The sequence below is a fragment of the Ipomoea triloba genome, chromosome 9, assembly GCF_003576645.1.
Source record: "Ipomoea triloba cultivar NCNSP0323 chromosome 9, ASM357664v1".
Taxonomy (NCBI): Eukaryota; Viridiplantae; Streptophyta; class Magnoliopsida; order Solanales; family Convolvulaceae; genus Ipomoea; species Ipomoea triloba.
Genome location: NC_044924.1, coordinates 25304860 through 25321931, shown reverse-complemented (window position 1 = coordinate 25321931; position 17072 = coordinate 25304860). Strand labels below are relative to the sequence as shown.

General features: G+C 34.5%; 3 protein-coding genes across 3 annotated transcripts in view; 1 reads left to right on the top strand and 2 right to left on the bottom strand.

The window, feature by feature from the left end:
• The first annotated feature begins 4765 nt into the window (after window positions 1–4765).
• On the top strand, window positions 4766–5791 carry LOC116029812 (arp2/3 complex-activating protein rickA-like). Its single transcript, XM_031271853.1, has one exon. The coding sequence runs from the start codon at window positions 4766–4768 to the stop codon at window positions 5789–5791; it is 1026 nt and encodes a 341-aa protein (XP_031127713.1).
• Window positions 5792–7488: 1697 nt separating this feature from the next.
• Window positions 7489–12676, bottom strand: LOC116029811 (probable bifunctional methylthioribulose-1-phosphate dehydratase/enolase-phosphatase E1 1). Its single transcript, XM_031271852.1, has 9 exons — window positions 12412–12676; window positions 10431–10525; window positions 9141–9281; window positions 8901–9056; window positions 8640–8789; window positions 8443–8544; window positions 8127–8236; window positions 7780–8007; window positions 7489–7677 (listed from the first exon to the last, which is right to left on the bottom strand). The coding sequence occupies exons 1-8, from the start codon at window positions 12674–12676 to the stop codon at window positions 7830–7832; spliced, it is 1197 nt and encodes a 398-aa protein (XP_031127712.1). The 3' UTR covers window positions 7489–7677; window positions 7780–7829.
• A 1385-nt stretch (window positions 12677–14061) lies between these two features.
• Window positions 14062–17072, bottom strand: part of LOC116030650 — a 6106-nt gene continuing 3095 nt past the window's right edge. Inside the window, exon 5 of the mRNA XM_031272960.1 lies at window positions 14062–14260. The gene's annotated coding sequence lies outside the window, so the exon portion shown is untranslated. The remainder of the gene's footprint in view (window positions 14261–17072) is intronic.

The following is a 17072-nucleotide window of genomic DNA, read 5'->3' as shown; positions in this document are numbered from 1 at the left end:
GACAAAGAAATTTGGCGGGCTTCTCCATTAGATCGGATGGAGAAGGCGCCGATATCTTTATCCATATTGGATGAAGAAGCCGAAAACCTTCTCGGTCGTTTGCAACAATTTGTGAAGGTTTTTAATTTCTTTTGAATAAGATGTCACATAAGGTGCCATATATAAAAGAAAAATTAATCAGTTACTTTTTGGTAACCTGTTAAAATATTAATTGTACAATTTTAACAGATTAAGGCTTCAATTTAATTTAATTTTATTTTTTAGTTCGAGTGTTTAATTGCATTTTTAGTATACAGTTGGATGAACTATTCGATTTTTTTTTTCAATTATAAATATATAGGATTATTGATAATGATGATGATACAATTATAAAAACATAAAATTTTCGAACAATGAATACATAATACACTAATACAAATTCCTGTCTAGAAACCGTGTGCATCTGTGACAATATTTTGGGAGAGCTTTAAATTGTTATCCTTTTGTTAAATGCTTATAAATTTGAAACTTAGCTTACACAAACATTTATACATGTATAATGGTACTAGTTACCAGCACACGCGTATTGCGCGAATAAGTCTAATGTCCAATGTGTATTCTTAGATTAGTGTTTTAGAATTTATAAAGTATCATCCGGTATCCTGACATATATATTAATGCAAGATTATCAAATTTTTCATAAAATTAAATATTTCAAGAATCCATAAATATGACGTGACCGAAATGTTAGGTTAACAGGTGCAATGGCAGTTTAGAAGATAGTACCCAAAACTGCTATTTCAAAAATCCATAACTATAACATGTGTCAGAGATATGAAGCATCCTCACTGGATAGTACCCAAGCATAATTTTTACAACACAAAACCCTACTAATTTTACCAGTTTGGTGTGATCCATGCTTCATCTTGTGGCTTCCGCTAGAAATAAATTCTTGATTAATTGACCAAAGTTCATGGTAAATTTTATATTGTATTTTTTTTAATACACTCCAACATATTCATAGTATACGTTTAACAATTATGCCAATTCTGATTGAGATGAAGTTCGAACCTAAGACCTTTCTACTGAAAATCAATGAGTAAGTTAAGAATAATAATATAGTTAACGGAATATTCCGTTACTAAAGTTTACTCTGATGGAATGCATGGATATTTAGAAAAATTAAATGATATGATAATAGAGGTAAAGTAAGAAAAATAATAAAAATACTAAGGGTGTGTTTGGAAACCCGGAAAATGATTTCCGGAAATCATTTTCCTGGTAAACAAAGTAAAACTTAAGTCAGTGGAAAATAAAATTTTGTCAAAGAAAAATATAATGAGCCTACTTTTATGGAAAACAACTTCCTCTTTTTTTTTTGAGGGGAAGTCATTTTCCACCTTGCCTTCAATAGCTAAGAGAACGTCTTCAGCGCAAACTTCTTGCCTTCTTCATCTTCAAAACAACATTCATCATCTTCAAAACAACCTACAGTCTGATCCACCGGAAACAAGATGAAAACTATAGTGCCGCCATCTGGTTTCCGTGCGGAGACCAGACATGATTTTCGGTGGAAACCAGATTTCTAGTTTCTGCCGAAAACCAATGAAGTTTCCTGGTTTTTTTTTTTTTTTTTTTTCATGTTGCTTGAGATTTAGTAACAAGGCCCCAAGAAATATAAATCCACAATAATGTAAAAATTTGGGAATGATTAGTATGAATTTTCTTAGTCTGGTGTCAAAAGTAGCAATATAAACCAATGGCCATCCAAACTTAAATCTGGTTGAAAGGAAAGAAAGACAAAAAAGAAAAAGAAAAAAAAAAGAACTTATATTTAATATTATAGGATTATATTTAATTTATTATTAGTATAAATACTGTTATATTATAAATAAAATATTTAATTATACCATTCTGCTTATTTTCTAGAAAATGAATTAAACACATCCAGATAATTTTCCATGATACAACCAAACACGGGAAAAGAAAATGTTTTCTGGAAAATAACTCATTTTCCAGAAAACATTTTCCATAAGTCATTTTCATCCTTTCCAAATGCACCCTAAAATCAAAATAATATGAAAAATTCATTTCAACTAATAATTCCACCAACATTTTTCAGTTTCATCAGAGGCTTAACTTTGTTGATACTTATTACGTTTGTAGATGTAGATGCAGGCTATATTCTATTTGGCAGAGCTTATTTAAAAACCTATAACTTATTTTAAGCTACTAATAAGCTACCTTCTCCTTTAGGATCCTCGTTGGTCCTTTTTACATAACATTGGAATGCAAAGCATTCTTTTCGATCTTGTACTACGGTACACTGAACACCAACCCAATCTCAACAAAGAAAAGTACACGCAACAATAAATTGAACATCATCTGAATTCATCAGAATGAATATCAACTACCTAAACCGAGAGTTACACCATTTTACTGAATGACTTTGATCGATCTTACTAGATAGATAGCCTCAGATAGACCATAAACCTTTCATACGAAATTCCTCAACAAACCTATTTAAATTTAAAACTATTTAAATTTTTTGAGGATGTCCTTTTTAATCTTCTTTATATTTATCAGCTTATTAAAAAGCTAATTTTTTTTTCAAAAAAAAACTAATTTTTTTCAAACACTTTTAAGCATAACAGTTCTTCAAATTTCAACTTCTAACTTATAGCTTTTCACTTTCAGCTATTTTTAAGTTTTTGGTGAAGCCTCTCCTTACTTTAAAAAGTGATACAATTAAAGATAATAGTTAATCGTGGTAATATTATCTTTACCAAAACTCGCAGCGGTTATCAAAAAATGCATTAGTGCACATACTTGACAGTTGAATGGTTAATCCAAATTAAATAACACTCATCTAGATCTCGCTACTGCGTACTGGCATAGAATATTGGCATGGTTACTAGAACACGAACTGTTGGTGGACAAGAAAGAGAAAAGAAAAAAAAAAAAGAAAAAAAAAGGGACAGAATAGAATCTCAAGAGGTAAAGTCAATGCGGGATGAAACATGTTTGAATTTCAGTTTGAAAAGCTCAGCAAAAGTAAAAAGAGAAGAAAACAGGATCATTTGCTTTTACTTTCATGAAAAAATATATAATATTAAACGTGTTTTGTAACATAATTAACTTATCAGTCAATCTTAACTTGTTTTACTACTATTAGCTGTTTGACTTGATTAAACAATCCGTGTTTGATTAATAAGTTTTTTGTAACAATTTATTATTTTTAAGTTAAAATTTAAAAAGCTACTCAAGCAGCTTTATTAGCTAGTTAAATTCGCTAACAACTATTTGTCAAACACCTCCATTGTTATTTCAAATGCATTCCGGCTGCCTTACAGCGTAAGATTATTCTGACGGCGTAAAGGGCAGGAATCAATATGATCATATATATATATATGTGTGAACTGCATTTGTTGGCCGCAAATGGAGCATTATATTACACCCAAGAGAATCTACGCATACCATCTTCCAATTGGCTTAGCTCTGTTGCACATTCTCTTCTGTTTTCCACTAATAGTCGCCAATTTTCTATCGTCCATCCCAATTCCCAATCAATGTGTGAGGTTGTTGTGTGTATATATCATATGTTACTGAAAGATGGTATGTGTTGGAGTCTGATGGAGTTTAGAGTGAACTCAATGAAGTGTAGCGCAACAAAGTGAAGCGAAACGAAAAGACAATACATGTCTTTTGGTTCAAACCTCAATCTGGTTTGCTGAGTGGATTGGGAGTGTGGGGGCAGTGTAATTAGCCACCAAACTATAGGTAAAAGTGTAATTGAGTCATTCAACTAAATAAAATACAATTAGGTCTTTGAATTGTCTAATTAAATTTTGTAACTCAATCAAATTTGAGTTGTTGATCATGTCATTGTTGACGTGGTGATCTTCCTAACAAAAATTATTATTTAAATTTATTTTAATAATTTTAAATAAAATAAAATTTAAAAAACCAATAAAAATGAAAAATCCCACCACTTTATTTATTTAATATTAAAATAAATTTACAAATAATAAATTTTTAAATATGGTGAAATTACATAATTTTGGATAGTTTAGAGACCTAATTGCATTCTTTTTGAATTGGATGACTCAATTGCACTTTTACTTGTAGTTCAATGATTAATTTGAACATTTTTCATTTTTAAACGTACATCTATAAAGATGATGCTTGTAATAGTAGATATTTCATCATCACAATTAATAAAAGATCTCTCTGAATGTATACTCTGCCGAACTAAGTAAACTTATCTTCTTCATCTTAGTTTTTTGTTCTTGATCTCGTAATCCAGTTTTACTTCCCAGACTTGATGAGATTATATGTAAATTGTTGTTGTCGTGATAAAGGGTATTTATCAATTTTGCTGCACTTAGAACATGGGCCACACATGATGCTTAGCTTGTTAGTCCTTGTCAATATACATTCACGCAATACAAAAGGTATACAAATTTGATTGATGCATCCGCTGGCAAACTCAATTTATTGATTGACGCATTTCAGATTTGATGCCCCAAGTAATACTATACAATTTAACCTTAATGAATCTGATGCCTTTCTTATGTCTTCCTTTTCCTTCTCTATTTTACTATTTATATTTTGGGCGGTGTATGATACATATAAATAAGAGTTGATGGTGGGGTTTTGTTATTAATCAGTAAAACCACAATAGCAACTGCAGGGCATAGTGGTGTGCAATAAGAGTAAGAGGTTGAGGTTTGCAGTTGATCGATTAAGATAATATAATCTAGTTAGCTAGCTAACATTATATTCGATGGCTACCAATCGACGTTCTGTTTCATGGCTATCTTTGTCTTCTGCTCGTAGCCCTGCAACTGCACCCACCCCGCCACCAGCACGGTCAGACTCCATTCGACGCCCCGCTTTTAAGCCATTTAGGACACTTTCATCTGCTCAACCACAAAAGCCTACTTGGCCACCAACTGCAATAGGTGCAGCAGCCCCCGAGCAAAGAGCTCAAACTCCGCAGCCACCACCCGAGCAACGCCCGCTGTTTAGGTCATCCACGGCCGCCGCCAAGCCGCCACCGCAGCCTGCAGCCGCTCCCATTTCCCTGCAGCCTCCTCCCGCCGCAGCTGCTGCACAAAGGTCCTCTCCTCCTCCCACTCTTACCATAACTTCTCAGGCAGTCTCTAATGCCCCTAAGGCCCCAATCACTACTCCTCCTGCACTCAAACCATCACAACCTATTGCTGCAGCATCCTTTCCCAAATCCCCAATCACCACCAACCTTTCATCTCCTTCAACAATTCTTCAACAATTCAACAATTCTTCAGCAGAAACTGAGCATAAGAGCCTACTGGTGCAACAAGTCACTGAAAAGTCCAATCAAGTGCAACCCAATTCCTCCCATGTTGACACTAAGCACCATAAATTACAGAGCACAGCACAGATTGCGAAAACCGGGGTAGCATTCGAAGAGAAGGCGGTAGCCATGCAAAGAAAACATTTGGACGATTCGTCCTCAAAAAAGCATCACGGAATGAGAATCGTGAGATTAGTTGGTGATAACATTGGGGCAGCCATGGTCGTCAATCGTTCGCGAAACAAGTACGACCATGGAGCTAAACTTCCAAGCATTCAGGACAAAAGAATCACTACTCCTCACTGCAATAATAAGGAGAAGAATCGTCCTAAAACCTTGCAATCTGCAGAAAGGACTGGTACTAGTACTCTATTCATGAACAGTAACGTTCAAGGAGTGAACAATTCAATTGCATTTGACTCTTGTCTCACTCACCATAATCCAGGGCTCCATGTCTGCACCTTTGAGCCCTGAAATTGCAGCATATGATCGCGTGATTTAGAGAGAAAGCACTGAGCAGACCTTAATTACCTTCATGCATGTCTTCCATTGTCGTCCATGTGCATGCTCTTTTACTTTTAGAGTTTAAATAGACCATAGTAGAACAAAATAAATGTAACCGGTGATATGATGGACCTCACGATTCCATCTAAGAAGAGTATATTAATTAAGTTATGAAAAGTTTTCTAGCTAATGATTCATCTAAAAATGTACCCTTATTTTCAAATATGTTGCCATGTATGATGGAGAGAAGTAGTTATGATTATTCAAAATTATTTATATGTCACTCCCTATTCAATCTAAGAAGAGTATATTAATTAAGTTATGAAAAGTTTCTACTAATTTATCCTTCCTAAATTGTTAAAGCTTCTATTGTATTTACTCGTAATCATTTTCCTTTAATTTGCAAAATCTCTTATGTGTTGTGATACGGGTAATGAGTTTTTCTTAAGTATTATACTATCGCGCATGTATTATAATTTTCTTAATAATTAACTCTTCAACTCTTAATATTACAATGAGAAAATCGCACTTTTGGTCCCTCAATTATTGCTCGATTTGCAATGTGGTCCCCCATTGTCAATTTTATGTAATTGGGTCGCTAATAACATTAAATCTTAGTCAACGATGTTGTCCTCCGGTTAGATTTGACTCTAACTAGTGTTAAGACCATTGACATTTAGGTCATTTTGCACCCCTATTTCTTCCCTTAACCTTTGTTTTCGCATCCCCTTTCACCGCACCTTCATTTCACCTTAGCTAAGCCCTTTCACTCCAAAATTGTAATCCGTCATTTCCATTCATCATACCTAGAACAACGAAGAGGGCGACGAGGTCTGCAAGAGCATGTCTTCGAACAACTCCGATTTAGTAGAATGGATTCCAGAAGTGCGATGTTGGTGCGGCGAAGTTGCTCCTGTAAGGATGTCCTGGAGTTATGCCAACCCTAGAAAGCGATTTAATTAGAGCATGCCGGAGTACGTTTAAGCATCTTAAACCATTTACTTTGTTGTTATTAGGTGCTAGAATACTGAATTTGTCTTTGTTAATTCAATTTGAATGTTGGGAGAATGAAAACTGTAGGTATTTTCAAGGGTTGGACTCCGATGTCTCTGACTGTGTGGTCAAAGTGATTCGAGGTCTATTGAAGAGGTTAGATACACTACTACAGAAAACACTTTTAACGTCGATTTTTAGCACTTTTAACGTCGGTTAAAAATCGACGCCAATCTGGCAGACGTTGTATATAAATGATACGACGTCGGTTGTAAAAACCGACGCCGTATGTATTTTTTATTTTTTAAAAATAATCAACGACGTCGGTTATTAAGGAAAACCGACGTTGTTTAATTTTTAAAAAATAAAAATAATAAGATACGACGTCGGTTATTAAGGATAACCAACGTCGTTTAGTATTTAGAAAAATAAAAATACATATAGCGTCGGTTTTCCTAATAACCGACGCCTTATGTGTTTGCTTAATTTTTTTAATTACTTAAAACGTCGGTTTTTTGTAAAAACCCGACGTGTAATGTTAATTTTATAAAAACATATTTACATTCGACGTCGGTTATTGACAACCAACGTCGTACGTATTTAATTTTAAATTCATTTTATAATAATTCCAAGTAGATATTTCGATCCACGAGAAATGTTTAAAGAACTAGCAATTGTATTTCACAAAACACCATGTCAAATAGAAAGTATACAAGATAATCAGGAGCTTAACTCAATAGCGGCATCCTGTGGTAAAATGGACAGAAAAATATCATAAAGATGAAAGATATAAATAGTTTGCATAATGGCTAAATATCAGCAAACCAATTCTTTCATTCAATGGGATTAGCATTTTCAACAACCTGTAACATTACCAAAACAAATTCCAAATTATTAGCTGACACCAATAGAAACTAAGACTATAATTTGGGAACAAACACTAAAAACAGTTCAGCACATGTCACCTTTTGTAGAACATTCAAGTATGCAACAATAGCTTTGGTATCTCCTTCTTCTATCTCCAGTAACATTGGACCAGGACTCTGGATGGCTTGTTCAAACTTCTCTTCATAAATTGATCCAAAGCTGCAGTTGCTTCTTGATAGACATCTATCACGAATAAAATCTCGGATGGGTTATCCACTCCCAAAGACTCTATGATCTCGATGTAACTTTTCATTTCCTTCTTGTTCCTAAAAAGAGAAGAAACAATGGATCGGTTGTGTTGCAAATTGGCATGATAACAAGCCGTCTTAGGATCAAAATGGTTTCTATTTAGTTTTGAAGTTCCTTGTAAGCGCCATAAATTTACCCCACTGTTGTGTCAAAAAATCCACACAGGAAGTTTCTCAGGTCCCCGTGATTTGTGTTGCCAAATAAGAGCCTCTGTGCCAATCTGCTACCGCTTGAATATATGTAGACCTGAGGAATAACGTAGAAAATTTAAGAACCTAAATATGGATATGTAGGTGGAAATGCATCGGCCACCATTTATACCGATATGTTTTATAGAGAAAAGCTTATATGGTTCATATGGCGTAGTGGTTCATATACTACAAATCACGAAGAAACTACAGCACACAGCAAATTAAACAAACAATATATGAGAAGGTGGAAATGAGAGCAACCTTGATGCCCAATGCGTTCCATTTCTCTAGAGCTTCGGGCACATCATCATAAACAATTGCCTCTAGCTTGTTATGCTGAAAACCAGTCCGCCAAATATGACCCTGAAAGATCGGATGTGAAGCAAATCGAAGTAAGGGACAGCGAGAAAATAGAGTTCCTTGAAATTGATATGATATCCAAATAACCCCCTGCTTACCTGTAATTGTTTTAACGAAGTAATCTTGCGGTCGGCTTTAATCATTGCCTCCACATTGGTAACCAGAGCTGCAATTACCTCTTCTTTCCCGGCATCATCGTGCGGGATGGGCACAGCACCCGCAACCCCATTCTGTAAATCTTCTTCTACCTGCAATGATGAACGTAATAAAGTGCATCTACTTGCTATAGATGTTGATGGAAAGAATAATAAGCAATGAATTATGATACTCCATATTTATTGTTTAAAAGCACAACGTACTTGAGCTCTCAGTAATTTGATGTCATCCTGAGTTTCCGCAGTGTTATATGTGATATCCAAATGTCTCCCCACATTATCCCGACCATAAGGGAAGAGAACATCAGACACAAAAGATATCGGTGTAGTGGTTCCTTCAATGTCCAGAACAATGCAGCGCTGCAAGAAAGTGCAAATCACTCTGCAGATACATACATACAAATTTTATTTACGGTTCGGAAAGGGCACATATTTGCAACTTACTCTTGATGGCCCGATTCCACCATATGAAGCAACACTCCCCTCTTTTGCAGATGCCTTGGTAGAATGTAAACTGCCTAAAACACCAATAGACTTACGGATGGGGCCATGAGTTGGCGTTGACCAGTCTAGTCCTAATTGAAACTAACAATCCTGCATCTCTTTAATAATGGTCCCGATGCTGGGAAGAAAAGCACCAATCAAAAACTGCATTACAAGATCAATAGCTTTTCTATGTGATTCAAAGAAAAGCACCAATCTGGTGGTAGCATCTCTTTAATAATCTTTGTCATAGTTGCTGCAAATAAATAAAAGGATCAGTAAAGTAAGACCAGTAGTAATGACACCAATATGTTTAAAGACTAATTAGATCAGAAATAACATGTTAAATCAACTTCAACCTTTTGTACAGTTATCGAAGTATTTGCCTTTCAAAAGATCAAAATTAGCTAGCATGTACTTGATTTTTCAAAACATCCATTAGCTCAAAGTTTAACAAAAAGAAGCTTCACTAGGAAAAATTAGGAAAAGAAAATATCTTTGCAGAATAATTCAACCATAAAAATCCTTGTGGCAAAACCATGAATCAACTACAGCAGCACTAACAAACAGACCTGATGTTTTCCTTTTCCTAGAACTTTGCTAATTTGTTTCCCAACCTGCTGTCAAATTATATATAAAATTTCCTTCAACATCAATAATAATTTCAAAGTCTCCCCATTTGCACTCACCCAAAACCCTATAGGTATATAGTACAACAATTTCAAGTTTAGTTATAAATCAACATGGACAAAGACCAGAAAGCTTCCTGAAATTAGTAAAGTTTTTCTAGCTCTCAAAAGGGTAAACAATTTGAATTACTTAGGACTAACCTCTTATTACTGGAGCAATTGTAGGATTTTGAGTAATTGAATTCTTAGAATATTTCTTTTAAAAACATATAAATCAACAAGAAGAAATAGGTTTAAACCAATTTCCACTATCATATTTGAGCATCAACCTCAAGTTATGGCCATGAAATACTTGAAATCAGACATGAAAAATTCAACAATACATTATATAAAGACAATACGGATGAGAAGTTGAGAACGGCGATTTACGAACCTGAGGCAAGGCGACGACTGGACGGTGGTGACTGGTGAAGACGGAGGGGACTCACGACCGGCGATTGAGGCGGGTTGAGGCAGTGGTGGCAGTGGTGGACGGTGGCGTCGTGGCGAGGCAGAGGCAGAGGCGCAGAGATTAGTCGCAACTCAAAGTGGCGCAAACGCATTAACCCTAAACATTTATTACAGTGGAGGCAGTGAGGCGGTGTTGCTGTTCGGCGGTGAGGCGAAGAGAAGAAGAAGAAGAAAGAAGGTGCTGCGAAGGCGTTGGTTGCGGCGGTGCTGCGGAGGGAAGAAAAGGGGATAGAGGGCTACTAGATTTATGTTTCGATGATGGGCTTTGTTATTTATAAAACCTACGACTTCGATTTAATAACCGAAGTAGTAGTTTAATAAATTTTTTTATATTAAACGACACGACGTCGGTAGGTCATAAAACCGATGTCGTATCTTGTAGATTTTTTTTTAATTCTTATAATAATAATAATAATATAAAGTGTTTAACATTTTTTTTAAAACAAAATTAACCACATACGACGTCGGTTAATTAATTAACCGACGCCGTATGCTTTTATTATTTTTTATTTTCTTTTCTGTAAGACATACAACGTCGGTTATTTAAATAACCGACGTCGTATGTTGACATACGACGTCGGTTATTTAATTAACCGACGTCGTATGTTATTATCATTTTTTTTGTGATTTACAACGTTGGTTATTTATAAACAACCGACGTTATATGGTTATTTCACTTTTAACGTCGATTTTTCAAAAAATCGACGTTATATGTCCGACATTATATGTTGTTTCTGTAGTAGTGATAAGTAAGAGAGTGAGATGCAAAAACTTCAAGTAGTGATTGATGAAAAAAATGTAAATCTTAAGAAGAAGAATTTGGATTCCAAATTTAATTTTTTGTATAGTTTTGGTACTTCTGGATTTGGAATTGTTGTTGGTTTTCTTTGTTTTATGCACTGGACGAGAAATGTAGAACCCAGTGAAAATCTTTTCCAGGTGAAGTAGGATCTTAATGGTTTTGACTAGTTTGTCAAATGCATAGTGTGTAATGGAATTAGATTATTGGTAGTTTTGTATTGGTTTTGAGTAGTTTGTAAAGACTTTGGTTAATTGAAGTGTTTGGATAATTGTCCATTTAAAAAATGTGTACTGCATTTGAATTTTGTGTAATGGAAAAATTGTGTAGCAGTAGTGGTAATGGAACTGCAAAATGAAGTGCCAAATTAACCAAAGAATACGCACAAAAATTGCCAAATGACCAAATGAGCAAAAAAAAAATGGCCAAATGATCAATACCATTGAAAATACAACTCTTAGGCTCCCTTGAAAGTGTTGCATCCATCTCCATAGCTTCTCCTTGACTCCCATTGACTCCAAATGCATCCAAAATGCATGAAAATCATCATCTTTGCTTCCAATGCTTTCCAAACCAAAATCCTTGCAAAATAACCACAAATTAGTCCCAATGTCTTTAAATTTGGAATGATCTATAAGAAAAATACTTAGAAAGGGAGGAAAATATAGACAAATGAGCACTTATCAGGCGACTGGGCAAATTATTGCATGGACCATGGTCCACACAGCTGTGTGGACCAAAAATAAAAAGTACATTATTTTTATACTGAAGGTACATTATTTTTGTACTGTAGGTACATTATTTGATTGTATATATCAAATAATGTACCTTCAGTACAAAAATAATGTACCCTAAAATAATGTACCTACAGTATAAAAATAATGTACCTTCAGTACAAAAATAAAAAGTACATTATTTTTGTACTGAAGGTATATTATCTTTATACTGTAGGTACATTATTTGATATATATCAAATAATGTACCTTCAGTACAAAAATAATGTACCGTAAAATAATGTACCTACAGTACAAAAATAATGTACCTTCAGTACAAAAATAATGTACTTTTTATTTTTTGTCCACGCAGCTGTGTGGACCATGGTCCATGCAATAATGATTGCCCTCGCCTCCATTTTCTTCTCTAGCTCCTCTATTTTCTTTTGTAGTCGCTCTACCACTTCCTCCTGCACACTCGGGGTTCGCTTGAGCATAGTGGACCGACGCAGAACCGGCCCTCCAGACTTGGTGTGAACCCACCCCTTCTATCCATTGTGATTACTCATCTTGGTGTGGACCCTTGGTGGATGACCCCTTGGCCTTTGGTTGTGGCCACAACCTCTGTTGGATAGCAACCCTCTTACCCCACCGTCCTAGGGCCGGCATAGAAACGGTTGGCCGATGAGTTGCACCGCGGCATAGACGCTGGGTCCTCTCTCGCCCCATTTCATCCTTCTGCACGGATACTTGGGGCACTTGACCTTGAATACCCGCCACTAATTGGGTTAAAGTTATCGTTGCCTCCTGAATGGCCTGAGCCGTCGCCTGGGGGTCCATAGGCATGTAGGCCTTGAATGTTTGCTGCCCTCCACAATGATTGTTGTTGAGCCGATCGCGGAGGTCGCCACCATGATTGTTGTTGAGCTGTTCTCGAAGATAACTAGAGGCGTTGCCATTGCGACTCACGTGACGAGGACCATGGGAGCTGCTAGATCCTGATCGAGCTATTTCTAGTTATAAGTTAATTTTGGTAATTTGTGAAGTTTTGCTTGAGATTTGATCTCGGCTCTCAACGAAAGCACCAACGGCGTTAATAATGTTACCGGAGTAATATTAGTGAGTAAAGTACAATATTGTCTTAGTACAAGAGTTTTGCATGTCCCCTCCCTCCTCTACAGCATGTCTATTACTTATATATGAGTGCAAAGACTCTTCTTCTAGTGAGTGTAACGGGCTCATAATGACGAGCCTATATTAAATGTCGGGTAATAATATATGGAGCCGTTGGAGTGATTCCTCTTCAATATGCCGTGCTTGTGTAACGGGTTGCCGTTTGACTTCCCAATGCCCACTTGTCTGTCTTTGGTTCGGGTTGGTGTCTGCCGGTGGTTCGAGTCGGGTGCTTACCCAATTACTCTGTCACTTGTCTTTTACAACTATTCTTAAATTATGTATACCACTAGGAATTAACTTTGTATGTGATGTTAAATTGGATATAAAGTTTGATATAAATTAAATAATTGGAAAAAAGTGTCAAATGGGCCACTAAACTTCTACACTTGGTGTAATTGAACCATCGAATAAAAAAAGTATGCAATTGGACAATTAAATACTCAAAAATTGTACAAATAACATTTTTACAGGTTACTTTCAAATTTCCGTTAAATATGATGTCATAATGTCATATAAATCATTTTAATAATTATTTTTAAAAATTAACATAAAAAAAAAACATTTTTCTTTAAATTTCAGAAGAAGTTCGTTTGCTTTGAATGAAAGGGCCGGGATGGCAGCCATGGATGATGGGATTGAACTAACCCTCACACCAAACAAATACAAAAAAGCAATTTAAGAAAGAAATGGGGCAAAAAAACAGAGGGTTCGCTGCTGTAGTCCAAAAATTCAGAACGAAGAGAATTGCTACTGCTCAATTTGCTCAAAATTTGAAATTGCCAAACTAAAATACGAAGCTGCCTTGGAATAATTTGCCCGCTGCCGAACGGAATTTGCTGCAGAACTGCATGGCTGCCTCCCCCACTTTTGAAATTTTTTTGTGAAAATATTTGTTTCTAAAATTTTTATTTGTTTAATGGTCCAATTGCACACTTTTTTTGTTTGATGGTTCAATTGAATAAGGTGTAAAAGTTAAGTGACCTATTTGACACTTTTCCCTAAATAATTTCCCTAAATAATTTAATGTATATATGCAACGAGACAGGATAACGGACTTGACCAACGCTAAACAGTAAGATAAACAACAAATTAAAGCTTCAATTCTCGTCACACAATCAGGCCAAAGCCATAGCATCACAAAATTCACAACGTTAAACAGTAAGATAAAATTTGAAAGGAAGAGATGAGAATGAGATTCACAAACATAGCAATGATAAAGTAGCTTCCAACTGCAGCAAGATCAGACATTGGCATCTGCAATGAAAGATACGAAAAGGATTCAAGACAACATATATAATATGGATAAAACTTAGGTGAACTTTTATATTATATTTCATTATCATATTAGATATTCATTATCATTTGTTTATATATTTTTTATTTAAATTTTTAGTAATGATAAAAGTCATTGCGTTTCTCCTCATCTACTTTTGAATGCTTGAATAAATAAATAAATAAATAAAGGAAAAAAAATCAAAAAGTCGTTGTCGATGTAGTCAATATATAACTTTAATATATATATTAGTTTGAATCCCAAACTTGATGGTTCATCATCGCTCCTGCCATAAAGATTGGTGGGTGAACTAAATATATAGTAGAATATGCCTCAATTGTCCTACATGACATGAAATGCTTGTACACTATTGTTCACAAAATTGTCAAATCTATACCTTTTTATTTAATCCTCGATATGGGTAAAACCCTACACCTTATGGATGCTAGCAAATCAACACTTCTCAACTTCTAATATATTTACACATATATGTATGTGTATAGTTAGCATAATCCATCTGGAATGATCTAATGGATTTTAAGTAATTAAAAAAAATGCAGTGACATTTTTGTAAATAGCGCAAATTTTCAAGTGCAATTAACATGCAACACTATACAATGCAACTTCTAACATTATAGAGTACAATTTGATAAATTCTGAAAACTAAACGAAAAGACTAAACTCAACGGTAAACTATAAATAGTAAACTCCTAAACAATAAAAAGTGACCCCCTCAATGAAAAAAAAACTAGAACATAACTTCTAAATGTGAACCCTAAGTGTAATGAACTTTCATTAATGGGGCAATTAATGATATTATTTGGTGCATTTTAAACTATATCTAGGTGTACTTTATATTGAATGTACACTATGATTTTTCTACTTGCACTTAAAATTTGAGTTATTTACAAAAATGTTAACATGCTTCAAAACGGTTAGATCTTCCTAGACCAATGGCTCTCTGTTTGGTTCTTAGTTTCTCTATGTATTTGGATAAAATTCAATTTTATACATGCATGCATGCATACATACATACATACATACATACATACAGACATACATACATACATACATACATACATACATATATATATATATATATATATATATATATATATATGCTTGTTAAAATAGGCTTGAGAGATAGGCTTGAGTGATTTTTCCATACAAGAGAGAGTTCGAATTGAACTCCCGACCTATCTTAAGGGATAAGAGTGCACAGCCACGCCAATCAAGTTTGTTATTGATGATATAATAATGGAATGGAGCAAAGAAGAAAAGGCATATGATAGGAGGAAATTGGATGATAATAAATGGACATCTGATCTTGTATGTAGTTGGAAAGATGTTGGTGTTTTATATGGGAGAGGGGCCATATAAATAGGGAGAGAGTAATATCTATATCAGAACTCCTGGAAAAATGGTACGAAAGGAACTTATCTCTCTTCATGCATTGTCTTATCCCTTCGTCTAGCATTGGTGGAGGCAAGCATAGCAGAGCAAGATGCCGAAAATGTGGTTCAGACATGATAGATCGATAGATGGGAATGAATGAATTGAATATACACTGTGAGTGGAATTCAAGGTTGGCTAGGGTGCATCACCTACTTCAATTAACTTCTGTCCCTTATTTTTTTTTTAAATTTATTTTTTCTCTCTACTTTTCGTCTTAAAGCTAAGTTGATGAAACTCAACACAAGACTTGTCATATAGAGTTTGTTGGGCGGAGACTAATAAAGGATCGAGTCTAGTATTCGGTGGCTGGAGGATTATTTGACGGAGGCCAATAAAAGATAAAAATGCTAAGTTCAGCATTCAGCGAGTCTTAAACAATGTGATGACACTCTATAAGCTAAGTAAAGAAATATAGTTGCGTTTTCGCTATTAGCTATAGCTTTTGGTGTGAGTGGTAAGCACTTGATCTAACAAGTGGTATCAGAGGCAGGTCCCAACAGAGTTGGTATAAAACTATATAAAGCTTTGATACTATGTATCAATTTTCAGATGGAGTTATACTTGATATGTAATTTCTTATATATATTTAAGGAGATTGTGGATTGAATTTGGTCTCCTATACCTGTCTAAAATGTTATGTCACTAGACTAGCTACAAGGTTTTCAATAGACTTTGACTTTTGGCATTAAAATGGTAACAAAATTTTAGAAGTATATGAAAATTTACTATGTTGTAACTCGTTATGGGATTGTTGTAGTTTCTACATTACTAAAAAGTTTTCCTTTATGATAGCTCTAGACATTGTAAAACTTTCAATCTTTTAAGAATATGAAAACTAAAAATAAGTGAAGAACATCTATAGTAGTATACCATGATTATTATAAGGTATACTTTCTAAGAATAAAATATCCTGTAACACTGTCTGATTGAATTTTTCAATTCTTGATTACTGTGCAAATAATTTGTTAACTTGTGATGAGGACAACCCGGCCTATTCATTATGATCACTCAATAAATATAAAGTTTTATTGTCATGTTAGGACGTGAAGTTAGAGTTCAACTTATAATGAGAAAATAACATTTTAAAAAATTATTGCCTTATTTATATATGTTTTAATGCTTTTAGATTAATTTTTTTTTTTTGGGATTTTTTCTCTCCATATTGCTATCTTATAAAATTCTGCTTTAATTTCCTATACTATCTTTACTATAAAAGTTTATTTTTTGTTTAATAGTAACAAATTATTTAATTTAATCAAGAAAAGGAGAAAAATGTGTAGTTTCACCAACATAAGATTGATATATACCTTTGCACAAAAAAAAAAAAAAAAAAAAAAA